Genomic DNA, 18,285 nt, shown 5'->3' with positions numbered 1-18,285 from the left:
AATGAAGACCGAAGTTGATAAAAAAAAAAAAGAAAGGGGGAAATGTCAGAGGCTATGAATCGCTGGGAGATCAAGGAGATGGAAAGCATGATGTATGCAGGGTCAAGGAGAAACGAAAATAGGAAAGTGAAAATGTACTCGGGAAACGAATGCAACAGCTTGGTGCAAGGAGGAACGAATCAAAGCAGTAGCCACGAAGGAAAGGATATCAAACCTCCAATCCCACTTGGCATCGCCGCTTGACAGCCCTCGAAGAAGATCAGAAGAAATGAAGACAGACGTGTCTGAAACACGCAGCCAGGGGAACATCATACACATAGTGACATCTTCCGAGACGGCATGGGTTGGTCTATCAAACATTAGATTAGGAAAGAAGGAATACGATTAGTTCATACAACAAATGCACGGAAGGGCGAAACGTGCGTTGCGAAGTTGGAAATGGGATGGGGGGAAAGAGGGACATGGAGTGGAGAAATATGAGGCAGTGGTCGATTTACTCCACGGATTTTGTTTAGGGAGAACCTTCACTGGGCTTGTCATCGCCAGGTAACTGTAGCTTTTGGTCGGCGGTTGGCGATACCACAATAGATGGTGTCAAGGGTGTTCGAGGAGTTGTGTCATCTCCGTCTCGAGGACTGGGAAAACTCACATCATCCGGTTCAATCGGATCTGTCTGGGGAGGGGAAAGTGGTTCGGACGCAGAGGCTACCACCGAGCCATCGGCGCTGTCTTTGCTGGTACCAGAGGCACCGTTGCGTCTCCGCAGCCTGCGTTTACGCCGCTCTTCCTCGGCTGTCTCACGTCTTCTTCTTTGACGCTCACCGTCAACATTGTCCCGTAGACCCTGCAGCATGCTTGCAGCCCGGTCCGCAACGTCTTCGCTTTCTGACACATGCTGAGCATCTTGGCTCGATGTCTCAGGAGCTTCGGACTCCAAAACCGGAGGACTTAGAAGACCCGTGTTGGCCGAGTTGGCATCGACTGCACCCGCGTTGCTCGTTTCATTGCTGCCAGTCTCTTCAATCTGTCCGGCTTCTGCGCCTTCAGACCCAGCGGGATCTGGCATTTTCTGTCCCGAAGCCACGCGGACCTGATGTCTCTCCTTCAAACGGGCGCGACGCCGACGATCGCGCTGATCCCTGGCCTGAGGAGCCGCCGCACGCAGCTTCTCCAAAAGTGAATCCATAGCACCGCTCGTGGCGGGGGACTGTGGCCCTTCTGTAGCTGTACCGGCGCCATTTGCCAGACCTGCATTAACCCGCTTGCGAGACAGAGATGCTTCGATGCGTTTCCGATTCTCTTCCAGACTGATGTTCTTCTCCTTAGATTTCTGGACATTGATATCACGGTTAGAAAAAAAAGCCTTCGACGCAAAGCAATTGCATGTACTTACCCTCCACTCCAGCAAGAATGTAGCCAACTTGGCGAAGAAATCCCGCCTGGCGCCTTCATCCGTGTTATCCTCGCCGTAGAACACCATGATATCATCATAGCTCTTGACCATCTCGTCCAGGTAAAGTTGCATCTGCTCGGCCTTGCGACGAGCATCCTTCATGCTTCTTTGAACGATTTGACTGACCCGATCCTGAGGATGGAATTTCTTCGGATCACTGAGATTGCCAGCGTCCAAGCTGGCTTGGACGTTCTTAATGTTGTCTATGTACTTCTTAGCATCCGTGCGCAGTTGGTCGACGTTGAGCTTCTGAATGGCGACAACGCCGTTGATCTCATCCACAAAGCCCTCCCACTCGGGATACTGGTTTCGAACGATTCGCTCCACTAGATCGGCGAATGTAGTCTCGTTCTTATCATCCTTCACCATACCGAGGCGTGCGAGTGAGCTCAGTTTGAAACCTTGAGCTTGCTTATTGGCATCGTTCATGAAATTACCAATGTCCAAGATCAAGCCAAGAACATTCATTAGGGCCACGGAGTCTCTCAGAGACTCGCTGACCTGCACGACTTGCTGCAGTTTGGCGGAGATATGCTCATAGTCTGGCTCATACGAGCGTGTCAACGCAAGAGCACGCATTCTTGCCTTCCAATAATGGTGCAGCTCGAACGCGGTATAAAGGTAGATCTGGTCTTCGCGCGTGAGCTCAGTTGGATCCTGCTCCCGCTCGGCGCTGGCAGCATCTGGACCGGTCCAGTCTCTACTGTATGGCGCCATAGACTTTGAGATATTCTCGGGTATGGTGCACATTTCATCCCTCTGTAAGAAATCCATGACGACCAGGTTGTCGAGAATCTCCGTGTCGCAATGGATAATCATCCGTACAACATCGTCCGCAGGGAACTGAGAGAATTTGGCCATAGCAATCTGGAAAGTCTTGGATAGCTCGTTGGAGATGAGTTGTTTCTTATCCGTACGCTGTTTGCCTCCCGCGCCCTTGCCGAAGATCTTGGTCTCTTTTGCCATGAACAGTCTCTCGACTTCATCCAAGACTCCCTTCTTCGCCAGCTCCACATACTTCTCCTCCTTTGCTTGAGCTGTAGGAGCATGAGATGCCCACACGGTCACCTGCGGAGTATCGACCTTATCCCAATGAAGTGCCTTGAGTTTCTTCTTAGGCCGGATAGATGGCATGAGAGCTGTCTGGTGATGAGGAAGAGCTTGGGAAGCCATGTAGTTTGCGCGCCAACCTCCGAATCCACCAGCACCAGGCGGTGGAGGGGGTGGAGGGGCACCGAAAGAAGCACCGGGAGGAGGAGGGGGTGGTGGAGGCCCAGGTCTTCCACCGGGCGGCGGGGGAGGGGGGGGCGGAGGGGGCGGGAACCCTGATTTTCCTGGTGGAGGAGGAGGGGGCGGAGGGGGCGGAGGTGGGATCCCAACAGCTCCTGGAGGCGGAGGCGGAGGCGGAGGAGGGGGAGGAGCGAACCCCAGCCCTCCTGGCGCAGGAGGAGGTGGTGGTGGAGGAGGAGCGAACCCCAGCCCTCCTGGCGCAGGAGGAGGCGGAGGCGAGGGTGGGGGTGGAGGAGCAGGAGCAGGAGCACCTTTATTCTCGACCTTTTCAGTTGCACCCTCGACCCTGGCTCCTTCTTGTTGTGAACTGGCAGGGCGATCTTCTGTTCCAGGTTCAGCAAGTTTGTTGTCCACGGAGCCATTTGTGACAGCATCGTCAGCCTCCTCAGCGTCAATCTTAGGAACCTTCGAGGCGATTTCTCCCAGGAGACCGTTGGCTTGCTTAGGATTGACTTTGGGTCGATGAAGATCAACAAGGCGTGCTTTTTCGTATACGACCTCACCGGACTCGTCGACTGGCGTCTGAATCTCGGAACTGTCGTCTTGGTCCATGCCCGGTAGATGGCTTCTCTTCCGGTGAACCGATCCGAAGGCGTTGACGTCCAGGCCTTGACCTGTCCGTTGTCCAAACTCATTGTCGGCATCGGCTTCGCCATCCATCTGCTCTCGAAGCTCACGCAGTCTATCTGAGGTGACATGTTGACCCCATACCTTGCCCTCCAGCTTGAACTGTGTCTTAGTCCGCTCGAGCTGCATCTCCAATCGCTCCAAGAGCTTCTCTCGGTCGAGGATGCCTCTCATCTGTGAAGGATCCGCTTCGGCCATGTTGCTCTTCTTGGCAGTAGATGCAGCTATATCCTGGGCGTCTCGGAGCATCAGGTAGAGTTCTCGAGTTTCCAGCTCATTCCGCTGTAACTCTTGAGCCCGTAGCCTCTGAACATCCGCAAGCTCCGCCTGCATCACTTCCTCACGTCTCCGTTGCAGCTCAATGATCCCTGTCTGCTCATCAATCTGTTTCTGCAGCTTCTTAACCAAGCCATCTGCGCCAAGCTCTACCTGGGCCTTCATCTCATCGCGCTCCGCAAGAGCAGCCTCCGCGATCTGACGAGCTTCCAAAGATTCATCGTAAGCTCGTCTTGCCTCGGAGTCTGTATGCAGGCGGTCCAAAAGACTTTGCACGGTGAAGGTCAACCCTTGTCGGAGGTCAAGATCAGGAAGCCTACGGTCCATAGCGACATAGCTGAGCATAGCATCCACCAGCTGGTACATACGAAGACCATCCTCGCCAGAATTCTCCCGGATCAGGAGCATGTGCTGCATGGCCGATAGAAAGTAATCATGGGCCCGAGTGCCCTGTATCCTGGCGGTGATGGCATCTGTGATTTGCAAAGGATCACTCATATCCTTGACCTCGCCCTCGATGCTGTCCTTCATACTGCTGCTCTCCCGTTGCAGCAGGTCTTCGTAGTCAATGGCTTCATTCTCCCTGAACCGTTCAATTTGCTTATCGATGACCTCGTACTGAAAGCCTTCCATCTTGGTCATGAGGCGCTTGATGCCGCAAGAAATGAACTGAGCCCTAATATGACAGCGGAGCTGCAAGTCGCTCTGGGGCGCATCCACCAACATATTGATGAGCAGCATGGTTGAAACAGCATATTCCATGAGATGGTTCTCCATGCCTATGCCGCCGCTGCGATATTCTTCACTTGCGCCAACCAGGCTGCCCATTTTCCCTCGGCCATCAATGGTCACCTCCACAATACGCATCCAGGCGTCGAAACGGCCGGTTTCCCCATGATGATTCTTAACATGGTCCATAGCCTGGAGGACCTTCTGGTGCCCATGGCCCTCGGCCCAGTGACAGAGAAAGGTTAAGACTTCACTGACCAGCTTTCGCGTATTCAATCGAGGAGATAGCAGTGAGCTAACAAGAGCCACAATGACCTGTTGATGTGCGAGAGCATCGTCTGCTCCATATTTGTTGTTCATCAAGGCCTTCAAACATTTGACGATGTCATATTCACGATCCAGATCCTTATCCCCTGTCGGGGGAGCTGGGACGACACCTGTAGCCTTCCTTCGATTGATCTTGGCAAGCACGTTTGTCAAAGCGATTTGACCCTGCGCCTCAACAAAAGCCTTGACCCAACTGATTGGCTGCGTTCGTAGACTGACACTTAGACTGGCCAGCTGTTTCGAGGTGATTGAATCGTCCATAACCTTCTTCACATACCACTCGGGGCTTCCCTCCTCATCAGCGCGTTCCAGAATACCCGAGGGTCCATCATGGCCGTGAGTCTGCCGAGCATTCTGCCGCCGCTTCTGTTCCCCCTGTATCTCCGTCAACCGGTCCTGGTGCACCAAGGTCCACTTTTTCGAAGCCGGATAAGCGAGCATCTGTCGTTTGGCCTGCTCCGGGAGGTTCTGCCATCCTCGTTTCTGCATCAGCTCGATAAACAGTTGATCCACCACTCGATCGTCCCTCGGTCGGGCGAGATATTGCTCCTGGTTAACCGGAATCTTGGGTGGTTGAGCGGGCTGGGTCGATTGCCATGCTGCCTGTGCATTCGACAGGCGGCCGGAACTGCCATTTGATGCGTAGGTTGTGCGATCGGCGGAATGCGAAGGTGTCAGCGTGCGCGAAGAGCTCTCTGATGCATAATAGCTTGAACCCCGAGTATTAGATGACATCGACGAATGAACACTAAGCTGGTCGAAGGACAAGCGCGATTGCGCCGATGAATCTAATGTAGAGGAGGAGCTGTGGCTAAAGCCAGTATTGGCTGCAGAGCTGCCCGGGCGTCCCCACTGTTGATATCGAGCACCCTTATCCCCCGATGTACTTCCCGTCATGGTCACATTCAAGCCATGCGGAGGTGGCCGGGGGCCAGTTGGGTGCGACGAAGCGCTGTTGATGGTGGTGGTGGTGGTGGTGGTGTTATTGTTGGGGACGCTGGCCGGGTTCCATGCCGGGTACTGGTGATAGTCGCTGTTTCCTTTGGCGAGATGGTTCGGCGACGGTTCTTTACGTGAGGACGAACTAGGTCTTGAGAGGTGATCAACGGGAACAGGCGATCGGGTATCGGCGGGCAAGCTCTCGTAGGGAATCGAAGTCAGGACACCTGCGGTCATGGACACGCCACTGGGATCGAACTCGTGGGGATAGTCCACGGACTGGACGGAGGACCGCTTGGAATGGCGGGATGAGCGAGAGTCGGGGGCGCTTCCAGGAGGCGCCAGACTATCGTGCGAGCCATGCGGGTCGTATCGTTCGTCTACCGACTTCTCTTTGTGCAACTTCCTCCCAAAGAACGACTTCCCAGCGGAGGTCTGTCTCGATTTTTCAGGCGCAGACGTGCTGGTTGGCATCTTGACGAACGTCGCTTGGGAGATGCAAAGCGCAGCATGAGCGAAATCCGCTGAGGAAAGAGTAGGCTGGAAAGAGCGCTAATGATAATCTTTCCTTCCGTCCTAACGACTCGTCCGATTTCCGGGGGTTGTCGTTAATTGAGGATTCGAATGAGAGGAAGAAATTAAGAAACAGAAAGAGAGAGGGGAAAATAAAAGAAGATCCAAGGCGCCAGCGTAGGACCTTGCACTCCTGAATTGACTAGAAGGAAATTATTATTACCCGCAGCGGAGCGGGCGTAAGAGTAAAAGAGGGAGGGAGGAGGGAGGGAGGAGGAGGGAGGGAGGGGGAGAGAAGAGAGAGAGAGAGAGGTGGGAATTCCGCCTTCTGAACACCGCGGAGATTCCCCAAATGTATGTATGAATCGCAAACGAAGGGAAAAAGGCGATCTATTCTGAGTCAAGAGATTCAGATTTCCACCTAGTAGGGCTATCCTGTTTCAGCAGTGGAAAATAGAAACCCTTTTAGGATGTGGTTTAGTGGCTGGAGTCTTTTTGCATGTCAGGACTGTGAAGCACGGGGCATCAGGGGGGCGGCATGATTGAAGAGCGGCTCTAGAACACCACCAGTGGCTCTCCCCAGAGTAACAGTACTGCCACGTGATATGATATGATTCTATCTTTTGTCCTGCCACTGCACTTCACTGCACGTACACCCTTGACCGCCTACCATTCTCAGCCCTGAGTACTAAGTTACTTGAAGGTGGGACTGCCATGGCGGTATCACGTGCACGGAGGTTATCGGCGGCCTCATCGGAGCAGGTGAGTGGAAAGAATAAAATAATAGCCAGACCAGACCATGTGCTGTTCCCTTGTGCTGTTAAATTTCCCGGATGGTTGAACTTCTGTATCTGTGGAGATCTCTGGTTACTATGGCAGTTTAATTTTCTGTCTTTTGGGGATTGGATCACACAGCCTTGCGTCGTGCATTGTTCACCCGCTTGCGATTGCTGCTGCCTTCTCCTATTCCTCCTCCTCCTCTTCCTCTTCCGCTTCCGCTTCCTCTTTCTGCTGGGGAGTAGACGATACACGACAAGCGCCGATTTCCTCGGGCCCGGACGGACACTTGCAAGCCAAGATGGGTTCCGCATCGAATTTTGCAAAGGTGAACCTCTTCCTCCATCAGTCCTCATATCTGACTCGTCACGGCCCTAACAGACGGCTTCCTTGCGCAGACGATGATCATCCCCGCGGTGATCTCGCTCACCCTTTATCTCCTTTTCTCCTTCGTGATCATCCCCTTCTTTCAACGTTATCATCAACGATACTCGCAGTATCTGCCGCTCCACACGATCTCCGCCCACACGTTGACCCTTCGGGACCGCATCGCCGATGCCATCATGCGCCGGTTCTTGCCCTCATCGTGGCAGCGGCAGCATCTAGCCGACCAGGACGACAACATCAGTATATACGATGAAGAGGGCGAGATTATGGTGGGGATGGACATGGATGTAGAGCGAAGAGGAGCCCTCGAACGGCAACGCAACTCAGTCGTCGATTCTGGGAGACGACTCAGTCGGGAACTCGAGGCCGGGTTCATGGATGACAGTGAGGACGAGGAAGAGGACCATCCGCAGTCTCGACGCTAGTTTTGGCAATAATCCGCTTTCCATGCCTTAATACCTATAGAGATCTTTACGGAATGCTGTCACTAACTCACTCCTACATGTCACTGAGGATGTCATCACGTCTTTGCGCAGCCAGCTGGGCCACAATATCTACAGTGCTCGAAGTGGAAACCACCCGTATAAGTTATGTTATGTAGCTAAGTTAATTTTAACTTAGAGTCTAGTAGGCTGAAGCGGCCATTGACTCGCACAGAACAGGTGCTGCATGAAAACCGCAACTCCGGATGAATGGGTCCATTGCGGCGGCACGGGGGAGTTATCTTATTGCGGAAGGAATCCAGATATAGAGAACTGTCAAGGCGTCGCCAGAAAAGTCTATGTCAGTGCTCAACATTCCAAGCTTACGAAGGTGTGGGGCAGCTTCGGAAACAGCCCGATGCCATGCGCAAAGAAATTTGAACTGAAGATATTTGTATTTTGAAGGTATCATAAATAGCTAAATCGTCAAGGAGACGTTCAAACCAGGAACATATGCCGAACTATTCGAGTCATGTGGTTCATATTAATGTCCTCCGGGGTCTAAGCCTTGTTGCGCTGACCGTAGGCGCGAGTGACATAGTCACCATTGTGGACGATGAGGTCCTCGTTTCTGTAGTCGTGGCGACCGGAGAAGTAGCTCTCGAGAATAGCCTTGGTGCCGTTGGCATAACGGATCTGGGCGTCGATGGAGGTACCGGACATGTGGGGAACCATGGCGTTGCCGCCGCCCCAGGGGCCCTGGACGTAGCGCAGAGGGTGATCCTTGGGGGCGGGCTGAGGGAACCAGACATCACCTCCGTAGCCTCTCAAGTGACCAGACTTGACGGCCTCGGCGACGTCCTCCTTGACAACGATGGCACCACGAGCGGTGTTGATGAGCCAAGAGCCTGGAGAGTTGTATTAGTGTCTGAGATTCTATGCCGATTCGAAAAGTGGCATCTTACCCTTCTTCATCTTGGAGATGAGGTCCTTGTTGAACAGACCACGAGTCTTCTCGTGCAGAGGGCAGTTGATGGTAACGACATCACACTGAGCGAGCATCTCCTCGAGGTCGTCAACACGGCGGCAGCCGATCTCCTTCTCGACCTCAGGGGAGAGAGGCTGGTAGTCGTAGTAGAGCAGCTCCTTGCAGTCGAAAGGCTTGAGACGGCGCAGGACACGCTCACCGATGCGGCCGACAGCGACAGTTCCGACGACCTTGTTCTCCAAATCGTACTCGTTCTTGGCAACGGCAGCAACGTCCCATTCGCCGTTACGGATCTGCTCATGGGCAGGAACGAAGTTGCGGACTAGGGTGAGGATAGTCATGACAACGTGCTCCGCAACGGAGACAACATTGCAGCCAGTGACTTCGGCAACAGTGATACCGCCATTGGTCTTGTTGGCGGCGTTGAGGTCGACGTGGTCGGAGCCAACACCGGCAGTGACGGCGATCTTGAGGTTCTTGGCCTTGGCCAAACGCTCCGCGGTGAGGTAACCGGGGTGGAAGCTGAACCGACCGAGTTAGTGGCTAAAAGTGTTGCTGGGGGGGGGGCATAACGGGAAGTGTTATGTTAAGGGAAGCCACATACGGGGTGGTGATGATGACTTCGGCATCAACGAGCTCCTTGTCGAAAGTGGAGTTCTCACCCTCCTTGTCAGAGGTGGTGACCAAAGTGTGGCCCTGGTCCTCCAGCCACTTTCTCAAACCAAGCTCGTTCTCAGTGGTACCCAGAAGACCAGGCTGCTGCTTGGCGTGCTCACCGCCCTAATCATTGTTTGTTAGTTGATGTTTTGTCGTCATTGATGGATCAGGGCCGAGGCCGAAGCCGAAGACGGACTTACGTCATAGAGAACCATAAGAACCTTGCCCTGTAGATTGGCCGAGGCGGTTAGCGTACGTGCACCAGCAATGGAGTTGGCCAAAGGCGAGGTCCGAAAGGGACTGCTGCCCGCCGATGCGAGAGGGCCTCTGCTCGAAAGAAGAGAAGTCGCAGGCCGTCGAAGTTGACGGGAGACGGAGCGCATAAATACCATTTTGAAAGAGTAGAGTCAAATTGACTGATGATTTGATGGATGGATTGAGTGAGAGAGAAAGAACTGAAGGATCTTGTCGACCTACAAAGCGGAGGGTCAGCTTGCCATTATATATACCCAGTAGCGATTAAAGAAGTTGGAGAAGGCAAGGTAAGATTCTGGCCCGCAGCCAACACCAGCGTTACGGCCTGCCAGTGATCGGAAGCCTTTGCGAGCTGGATGCAATGCAACAAGGACGAGCGGGGAACGATGACAGACAGAAGTGGATACCAAACTGCCTGCAATATTACTGCACTGGCTGGCTGGGAAGAAAATCTCCAAAAAAAAATATAAATAAAAAATAAAAAAGCTGCAGACTGCACTGCAGGCAAGAATTGTCTCAAAAACGACGCTGAGGGGAAATCGACTTACCGAAAGCGGGATGGAAACTGATTAAGCGTGGACCTTGGTAGCAAGGAAGACAATGGGAAGATGACCCAAGAATGATGATAAGATGAGATGATAGGAGAGACACTGATGGTGAATGGAAGTCAGAACTTAAAGGGCGGGGAATTTGGCCAAATTTATAGGTCCATTTTCATACGTTCTCACCGAGTTGGCTTTCCCTCCCCCCTCTCTCTCTCTCGTGATTGTACTGTACTACTGTACTGATTGTACTTGATGGATACCTTACCTTAGGTACTACCCCATTATTGCTATTCTAGGTAGGGTACAGTACACTCAGGGCTATCCGTTCCTCCGTCTTCCGGCGAGAGGGAGCGGAGGAGAGGGGAGGAGAGGGGAGGGGAGGGGAGGAGAGGGGGTGTCGCAGGCAGGCAGTGTGGGTATGGGTACAGTACAGTAAGACTCGGAAAGAGGGGTGGATCAACTACCACCAGCCAACCTTGAAACCATGGCAGATGGCAGATCATCCCAGTTAGGGGTTCACCAAGCTTTCTCCGCACACGGGACTCCCTCCCGTCTTTGCGGTCGTTAGGTTGACAGTCAATGCTATGTAAATTAGTACTAAACTCAAGTACTCCGTAAAGTGAAATGGTCAGAGTAGTTAGACTATCCTGGAACTCAATCCTCGATTACAGGGAGCGATCCGATCTGTCGGTGCACGTTTGTATCACCCTATTATCTAAACAATCAATGTACACACACAGTACACTACACATACGATGTCACTATGCTCCAAGGGTACAAAGCTCATGCGGGGATCTGGAATGCAATGCAAATGTAACTACGGAGAAGTTACAGAGTACAGTAGACTACAGTAGCCGTGGTGAGCCGATGAGGGGGAATCCGAGCAAGGGCCGAGCCTGTGCCAGATAACTCGGAGCTAGATACGGCTCAGTACTGTACCTGGCAGGGCGATCAGCAGCATTGCCGCGGCGCTACTGCAGAGTTGAGTCGGGACTACGACTAGATTATGAATGGATCTTTTGTCTCGATTTAGACAATCAACGGACAGAATTACTGTTTTGTCTGGCTGTCACTTGGGTACCTAGCACGGAGAATGGACTGGAATCTTACCTACCTGGTAGTACCATCCGTTCATCCATGATTGTCCCGCATTTCACCCAGTTCGGATAGCTCCATCTTTTCCCCTCACGAGGGGAAGACTGCCTGTCATAGCATGGCGGCAGTGAGGGGTAATTTTGGTCTCCCCGCATGGCCTCCCAAATGCTGTCTCTCATAGCAGGCCAGGACCCCATGTGAAAATGCTGCGGGCGAAAAGTCGCTTCATTTCATTCTGTGTAGCTCAGTACAATATTGACACACAGAACAGACATGTATGTGTCTACTAGAGCTTGACTCTCCCCTTACATTGAGTTTCGTCGTGGGGTGGTCAGCGCAAGCGCAGTCCGATAACCGATAACTAACAAATTACTGACGACCCAAGCTTGAGCGTTCTTCTACCTTCCCCCCGACCGAAGCGATTTTTCCCCCAAATGCGATTCCTCCACTTCCTGGAAACCGAAATTCGACCGCATTACCTCCGGCACTGGTTCTCTGGGAGAGAATCTTCAAGTGACGTTGATGTCCTGGAAGAGAACCACATTGGAGTCTCCATAATTTGAGACAGACGTCACGCCCGACCCCGACCGCGGCGGCGGCGGCAGCATGAGGGGAAACCATCCGTCTGTTCCCCACCACCAGCGTGTCTGCGTGTCTGCCTCCTCATTGCCCACACCCATTGCCCTGCCGGTCTTGCCGCATCACACGATACGCCCGTCTGCTCGTTGACCCGAACTGTTGAAACACCCCCCTTCGGACTCACGAAGCGCTTGCGATGCCCTGTGGCCAATACACAGTACCGGGCGAAAGGGCCCTTGTTCAAGGTGTCGCAAGCTTCAAACTTGGGTGGAATTTCTACTGATTTCGAGACAACAATGTGCACGAACCACAATTTTTGTTTCGCTTCTTGAGATCGGAGTGGGTATATTCTATTCACCCCATTAGGATGTCTTCTATCTATAGTACAATTTTTCCGAATAATAAGCAGCGCATGCTTCGCGTGAAACACGGAACATGATTCGAAGCTTCTGGCGATATGATGTCGCTTCTAAAATACAACATTGACCACCTTGCCGCCTTTGACAACAATTACTCGTCGCCGCTTCTCCCAGTCGTTCTTCTCCCGCAGCCATGTTCGTCCTTCGTCGGTTTCTAGAATGCGACTGATAATCCAGTCTTGTTCATCTGTGGTGTTCGCGTTGGCTTCGGTGGTCGTGGGCGAAAGTCGCTGTGGGATGTTCACACTGAATCGCAATTTCCCGTTAACTTGAACCGCAACAGTCTGCCCTCCTCGTGCGGACAGTATGTTGGCCTCGGCGGGAGCCAAAAGGGGTGTGGGCCAGTTGCAGTCGAATATACTTGGGATAGCTGCCGTTTCCGAAGCGGCGTCGGCTGAGTTCCGCGTCACCACCGAGCCGTTTAGGATCTCCCAGCACTCGGAGGCAAGAGCCGGAGCAATTGGCGAGAGTAGACGAAGTAGGGACGAAACAGTCAGGTAGAGAACTTCGGGTGAGGTGGGGGTGGATGATACAAGAGCATTGGTCAGCTTGGTCAGGTCAGAAACGACGGTGTTCAGGCCATAGCGATTGGTCTCAATGCAGTTGGTGATGGAACATATGGTTCGATGTGTGGTAAGGAGAGCGTTAGCATCACCATCAGCCAGGCGTTGGAGGGCCCCGGGCAGCGCAAGCGCATGGCCGGAAGATGCCTTCAAGTCCGATATGCCCAACGCAATTGATGAAGAAGACAACGTTTTCTGGGTGTCAGTAACGAGCTTCCAGAGCCGGCCAAACCAGCGCTCCATACCAACAATCTTCGTCTCGTCCCATTCCAGCACCTCGCTGACCGGGGCGGAAAAGAGGACATGGGCGCGAATAGTATCTGCGCCATACTTCAAAGCACACCCAGTCGGGTCGACACCGTTGTGCTTACTTTTCGACATCTTTTCAAAGGATATCGCTGGCGTAACTTGCGTTCCTTTGATAAGTGGTTTATCTGGATTTGACAGGTCCAGCTCGGAAGGAAGGAGGAATTTGCCTGTAGATGGATCCGAGAATGTCTTGCCATGCACCATACCCTGTGAAAGGAGGGACTTGAAGGGTTCAAATGGACCCGACACATTTCCAGCGCGAGCTAACTCTGGAAATAATTCGGACTCTGAGAGAAATTTGTAGATGAACCGGGCGTAGAGAAGGTGCAAGATCGCGTGCTCAACGCCGCCAACGTAGATATCAACCGGTCGCGCCACAGAAGGCGAAAAGGGCGATTGTTTGTTTTTTGGGTCCAAGAATCGGAGATAGTACCACGAAGAGTCAACGAAGGTGTCCATGGTATCCGTGTCTCGCTTGGCTGAGTGGCCGCAGCTTGGGCATTGCGTGTTCACCCAGTCGTGCGATGATTCGAGAGGGTTGCCCTTCTTGCCCTTCAGCCAGTCGCCTTCGATCTTGGGTAGTTTGACGGGAAGCTGATCTGACGGGACGGGAACAGGACCGCAACTATCACAATGGATGATGGGAATCGGAGTACCCCAGTAACGCTGTCGGCTGATCAGCCAGTCTCTCAGTCTCCATTGTTCCACAAAGTCCCCGCGGCCAAGTTGCTTGAGATCGTTAACGATCTGCTTCTTGGCGTCACTGGAATGTAGATCCTGGTACTTCCAACACATGGAATTGAGATAACCTTCCTGCGTGAATGCCTTTGCGTCATTCGACGAAACGACACTGGTCTTTGATTCGTCTGGCTTGCCTTCCCGTCGAGGCCCGATGACAACAGGTATAGACTCCGGGTTTACGTTCTCCTTGAAAAACGCAAGATCTCGAGCATCGTGACCAGGGACTCCCATCACTGCGCCTTCACCATAGTCACTCAAAACGTAGGGCGCTGCAAAGATAGGTAGCTGCCGAGCAACGTGAGGACTTTCCTTATCAATAACATGTAAAGGATGGGAGGCAGTCAGGGTAGTCAATTTGTAGCCAGCTTTCGAATCTGCTGGAAGCGAAGCAGCAGTGTCGAGGAACTTCTGCAGCTCAAAGTCCTTCTTCGTGGACTCTAGGACGAGGGGATGATTCAGAGACAAGGCGAGGTACTCAACTCCGTAAAGAGTATCCGGTCGTGTTGTGAACACGCCGATGTCAGTATTTGCGACTTGCTTGCCATCAATGGCGACTGGGAATCGGATGTTCGCGCCCTGCGACTTTCCTAGCCAGTTTCTCTGCATTGAGAGCACACGTTCTGGCCATTCGCCAGACAAGGAGTCCAGGTCCTTGAGGAGCATTTCCTTGAAAGCTGTAATACGAAAAAACCACTGTTTAAGTTTCAGTTTTTCGACCTTCGCGCCGGAGCGCCACGAGCAACCGTTGGCATCAACCTAGTTCCGCGGTCAGTCCAACGGCCATGAGGGCTCCTAACATCTCAACACCCACCTGCTCATTCGCGAGTACCGTTTTGTCTACGGGATCATAGTTCACGACCGCTTCATCCTGATATGCGAGGCCCTTCTCGTATAGCATTAAAAATATCCGTTGCGTGTGTTCGTAGAATTCCGGTGAGCAAGTCGCGAATTCCTGCATGTTCGAGTAAACATCAGTGTTGTTCTCACGGTAGAGAGAAGAGCATCAGAAAGAGGTGGAAATTTTCCGGTAACCACTCACAGACTCCCAGTCGAAAGAGGTCGATATGCTCCGTAACTGTTCCTTCATCTTCGACATGTTGCTGTTGGTCCATTCCGCCGGGTCTATCCCCCGCTCAATCGCCGCATTCTCTGCTGGCAGCCCGAATGCATCCCACCCCATTGGATGTAGAACATCGTGTCCTCGCATGCGATAGAACCGAGCCAGCACATCTGAGATGGTATACACCCGCAGATGGCCCATGTGTAAGGTTCCCGACGGGTAAGGGAACATAGACAGAACGTAAGACTTGGGCTTCGCTTCTGTTCCCTGGGTATCTCCCGCAGTATTGCGTTCAGATTGACAATTGGCAGAGTCCGCTTGCCATTTTGCCTGCCATTTCTTGTCAAGCGCTAACAAATCGAGTTTTCTAGTGATAGATGCTGCCGTTGGCGTGGTGGTCGTCGCATGTCTCGAGAAACTGGAGGAAACGGGGATCGGGTGGGGTTTGGTGCAATTCCACGGTCTTTGTCTCAGAACCGACCGTATATGGCCTGAGCGAGAACGTAGAAGGGCTTGCATTATGTTCGTTTCATCATTCACTTGTTGCGGTCCTTACTGTGAGCTAGCGAACGTCGGCTGTTCTGGGAGACTCTTCGCATCAATCGTCATCGTATCCGTCGGTTTGGCCTAGCCCAGAAAGGCTTAGCTCACATAGCACCGCAATGCAGCTTGGCTATGCTAGTAATTAGTCATGAAGCTCGATTCATAACTAACCTAACTACGGAATACTTATTCAATTTACTGAACTACTTACGACAAAGCCTCAACCACTTCAGCATCTCGCCGTATCGACATGTTTTGCACCTCACGGGGGCTGTCTCAATATCTTAGACTATTGTCCTCTTTTTCTTCGGTCTAGTTTCAGCTTTGTTGCTTCTGTCGAGTGAAGACCGACTATTGAAGGACTATCGGTGCCGAGCAATATATTTTAATTATATTATGCAGAGCGCTGGCTGCAAAGCAATCAGGGACATAATCCGACTGGCGCTAAAGGGGAAATGTTCGTGCCTATGCACCATATGATTATGATCATCCTATACACTGGTACATATCATATTGTTTAAAGTGGACGATTGCAGGTATGCGTCACCAAGAATAACTAGGTATAGGCCTGCAATGTGTTAAGTATCGAAGTACTATCCGGAGGACTCCAGGCTAGGTAAAGGCATTCATTCAGGAGAAGGTCCACTGGTCCAGACTCCAGAGTCTCCCTTGGATCTTGCTTCAGCTCCCCTGTACTAATCCAGATCTGGCTTGGAGCAGATTCGATCTTTGAACCATGGATCGGGAGAGCATCAAACTTCGATAGAACAACGTGAAACACTCTAGAACTCGTTCGTTCATCGTTCTTCTAACTGCTATCCCGGGAAGTCGAAACGGGTCTGAAAGAAGGTCAACCTATGGAGTATATCAACCTGTACAGTCTCGCCCTCTCAAATATCCAGCCCAAGTGGGACCTTCGAAAAGAAAGAAGGAGGAATGACGAGAGAGTTTCAGTAGGAAAAAGGCTCGAATGACGATCACAGGTGCCATTTTAAGGATTAACGCAGTCAGAAATAGATTTCGATACTCGGAACATCCCCTGAGCTTGAGGTACACAGTATGAGTATGCTAGTACTGGAGTATGTACTGAGTACAAACGTACATACACCATACATCTTAGCCGGCGAGGCGATGACGAAGAAGGAAGCTTGCTTCATGGTGCCTGAGGATCATCCCGCAACCGGGACGGAACCACGCAGTTCTTTCTGTCTGGATCGAGATTCCATCTCGCGGCTAGTAAGTACGGAGTACTGTATGTAATATTAGTCTAGGTACTCATACATCTTCACCTCCACCTTCCCCCCTCAAGACCTCAAGACACACCCCGGGCCTCTCCTTCCAACTTCCTCTTTCCTCCTTCTCCATTCATGAATCTCTCCCCTATTTTAACTGCCTCCTTCACATTTGGTATTTCCGATCGACATCTGCGAAAGATGGAGCCCAAGATCTGCCATCCGTGGATTCAGGGTTCTGTGTGCCGTCTGGTCGTCGTCTTCGTCCTCTATGAACAACCCCACTGTCATCCTCGGGCGCCGCGGTAATATGAGTAATAAGCAAACTTTGGTACCTCACCTTCACTAAGTTGGTTGACAGACTCCACTTGGGATGAGTTGGCAAGTTTAGGGAGAAAAAGCCAGGAAGGATCCGTGGCTCCGACGACCGACAACGGTACTGTACGGAGTACGTTTTCTGCCAAGTGCCAATTGCCCCTGACGATTATCATTGGGCCAGCTGCGAGCAAAAAAGACCATGATATTTTTCTCCACTGCCAATGAAACCTTCTGGAATCGTTGGCCTCCCTTTTTATTCTTGCCCACACGACAACTTGCTATTATTCCTGCGGTGGAGCTGGACCACCGCAGGTGGACTCAGGTCCTCGAGGTCTTCCACGCTAGCACGAATACTACCTCCACGATTTGGACTCGTCACATTATAATCGATGCCCTCGTGGAGACTGATGAGAGGTTAAGCCGCCCCCTCCTCTCCCCGCCTGTGATCGAGTCGTACGGCGTACAACAAGGTAGGCTAGGGCCTAGAGTACTTTCGGCGTGCAGAACAGAATATGCACTTCTTATAATATGTACATACGATCAAGCGGACCTTGCATTGCCAGTGAATCATGGCCAACCGACTGGCTTGCGTCTACCGTGCCCACAGTTGACTTTTAAATGGTGCTGCTTCTCACTCCACTTCGCAATCTTCGAACTAATGGTCTGAGTCCATTCAACTTTGGGTCGGGGGGAGGGTGGAAGGCGGATATTCTTAGATCAACGCGAAGCGAAATGACCTCAGCCAGGCTTCAATCTCGTTCGCAGCAGAGCACAAATCCGTACTTGTCTTTGAGTTCCGGAGACATGTCGATCTGCGACATTTGTCTTGGATCCGAACGGCGAAAGAATAATGTTTGGAGCCGGGAGGGAGACTATCAAGATTCGAGAGAAACCGTACTGTCCATCGGGCCAGACCCTCTCACACCCTTTCTCCCTGGCGGCCATCCCGCGCCATCCCGCTAGCTGTCCGTCCCCCTCGCAAGTTTCGAGGCGACCATGGGCGGAGCAGGTAGGCCACCGTCTGCCCAAAGGGAAGTCGGAAAAAGCGACGAGCTGCAGGCTGCAGGACCATCCCTTTTGACCACCAATCGTGCGGTTTCAAATGGCGCTCTAGAGCGTGCAGTCTGCATGACCCCCCTGGATCGAGTAGTATCCCTGTTCCGGAAGCCAAAGAGAAGAGGGGTGCAAAGACAAGTCTCTTCATCTCTCTTCATCTCTCTTCATCTATTGATCTCATCCAT

General features: G+C 52.3%; 5 protein-coding genes across 5 annotated transcripts; 2 read left to right on the top strand and 3 right to left on the bottom strand.

Annotated features, from left to right (window-relative positions):
* Positions 1-300: 300 nt before the first annotated feature.
* Positions 301-6,354, bottom strand: BO72DRAFT_505090 (formin sepA). Its single transcript, XM_040949173.1, has 2 exons — positions 1,394-6,354; positions 301-1,330 (listed from the first exon to the last, which is right to left on the bottom strand). The coding sequence occupies exons 1-2, from the start codon at positions 6,113-6,115 to the stop codon at positions 512-514; spliced, it is 5,541 nt and encodes a 1,846-aa protein (XP_040803787.1). The 5' UTR covers positions 6,116-6,354; the 3' UTR covers positions 301-511.
* Positions 6,355-6,835: 481 nt separating this feature from the next.
* On the top strand, positions 6,836-8,106 carry BO72DRAFT_446087 (uncharacterized protein). The gene is made up of 2 exons (XM_040944213.1): positions 6,836-7,259; positions 7,330-8,106. The coding sequence occupies exons 1-2, from the start codon at positions 7,233-7,235 to the stop codon at positions 7,741-7,743; spliced, it is 441 nt and encodes a 146-aa protein (XP_040803786.1). The 5' UTR covers positions 6,836-7,232; the 3' UTR covers positions 7,744-8,106.
* A 73-nt stretch (positions 8,107-8,179) lies between these two features.
* fdh (formate dehydrogenase (NAD+) FDH1) lies at positions 8,180-10,211 on the bottom strand. The gene is made up of 5 exons (XM_040944212.1): positions 10,189-10,211; positions 9,586-9,858; positions 9,333-9,508; positions 8,706-9,250; positions 8,180-8,648 (listed from the first exon to the last, which is right to left on the bottom strand). The coding sequence occupies exons 2-5, from the start codon at positions 9,775-9,777 to the stop codon at positions 8,302-8,304; spliced, it is 1,260 nt and encodes a 419-aa protein (XP_040803785.1). The 5' UTR covers positions 9,778-9,858; positions 10,189-10,211; the 3' UTR covers positions 8,180-8,301.
* A 1,903-nt stretch (positions 10,212-12,114) lies between these two features.
* BO72DRAFT_36467 (leucine--tRNA ligase NAM2) lies at positions 12,115-15,522 on the bottom strand. The gene is made up of 3 exons (XM_040940765.1): positions 14,931-15,522; positions 14,703-14,843; positions 12,115-14,647 (listed from the first exon to the last, which is right to left on the bottom strand). Exons 1-3 carry the CDS (start codon positions 15,468-15,470, stop codon positions 12,329-12,331), a joined length of 3,000 nt encoding a protein of 999 aa, XP_040803784.1. The 5' UTR covers positions 15,471-15,522; the 3' UTR covers positions 12,115-12,328.
* Positions 15,523-16,999: 1,477 nt separating this feature from the next.
* BO72DRAFT_36249 (uncharacterized protein) lies at positions 17,000-17,876 on the top strand. Its single transcript, XM_040940753.1, has one exon. The coding sequence runs from the start codon at positions 17,244-17,246 to the stop codon at positions 17,709-17,711; it is 468 nt and encodes a 155-aa protein (XP_040803783.1). The 5' UTR covers positions 17,000-17,243; the 3' UTR covers positions 17,712-17,876.
* Positions 17,877-18,285: the final 409 nt, after the last annotated feature.

The sequence above is a fragment of the Aspergillus fijiensis genome (assembly GCF_003184825.1).
Source record: "Aspergillus fijiensis CBS 313.89 unplaced genomic scaffold BO72scaffold_12, whole genome shotgun sequence".
Taxonomy (NCBI): domain Eukaryota; kingdom Fungi; phylum Ascomycota; class Eurotiomycetes; order Eurotiales; family Aspergillaceae; genus Aspergillus; species Aspergillus fijiensis.
The sequence above is the reverse complement of the archived record's forward strand: the minus strand, read 5'-3'. Positions and strand labels throughout refer to the sequence as shown.

Excerpts from the sequence above, each read along its gene's own strand:
- fdh (XM_040944212.1), bottom strand. The coding sequence starts at position 9,777 with ATGGTATTTATGCGCTCCGTCTCCCGTCAACTTCGACGGCCTGCGACT. Across the intron at positions 9,509-9,585 it reads TTCTTATGGTTCTCTATGAC|GGCGGTGAGCACGCCAAGCA; the intron begins GTAAGTCCGTCT and ends AACAATGATTAG. Across the intron at positions 9,251-9,332 it reads GAAGTCATCATCACCACCCC|CTTCCACCCCGGTTACCTCA; the intron begins GTATGTGGCTTC and ends CGGTCGGTTCAG.
- BO72DRAFT_36467 (XM_040940765.1), bottom strand. The coding sequence starts at position 15,470 with ATGCAAGCCCTTCTACGTTCTCGCTCAGGCCATATACGGTCGGTTCTG. Across the intron at positions 14,844-14,930 it reads CCTCTTTCGACTGGGAGTCT|GAATTCGCGACTTGCTCACC; the intron begins GTGAGTGGTTAC and ends TCGAACATGCAG. Across the intron at positions 14,648-14,702 it reads CGGTACTCGCGAATGAGCAG|GTTGATGCCAACGGTTGCTC; the intron begins GTGGGTGTTGAG and ends CCGCGGAACTAG.
- BO72DRAFT_446087 (XM_040944213.1), top strand. The coding sequence starts at position 7,233 with ATGGGTTCCGCATCGAATTTTGCAAAG. Across the intron at positions 7,260-7,329 it reads CCGCATCGAATTTTGCAAAG|ACGATGATCATCCCCGCGGT; the intron begins GTGAACCTCTTC and ends TTCCTTGCGCAG.
- BO72DRAFT_505090 (XM_040949173.1), bottom strand. The coding sequence starts at position 6,115 with ATGCCAACCAGCACGTCTGCGCCTGAAAAATCGAGACAGACCTCCGCT. Across the intron at positions 1,331-1,393 it reads CATTCTTGCTGGAGTGGAGG|AAATCTAAGGAGAAGAACAT; the intron begins GTAAGTACATGC and ends ATCAATGTCCAG.
- BO72DRAFT_36249 (XM_040940753.1), top strand. The coding sequence starts at position 17,244 with ATGATATTTTTCTCCACTGCCAATGAAACCTTCTGGAATCGTTGGCCT.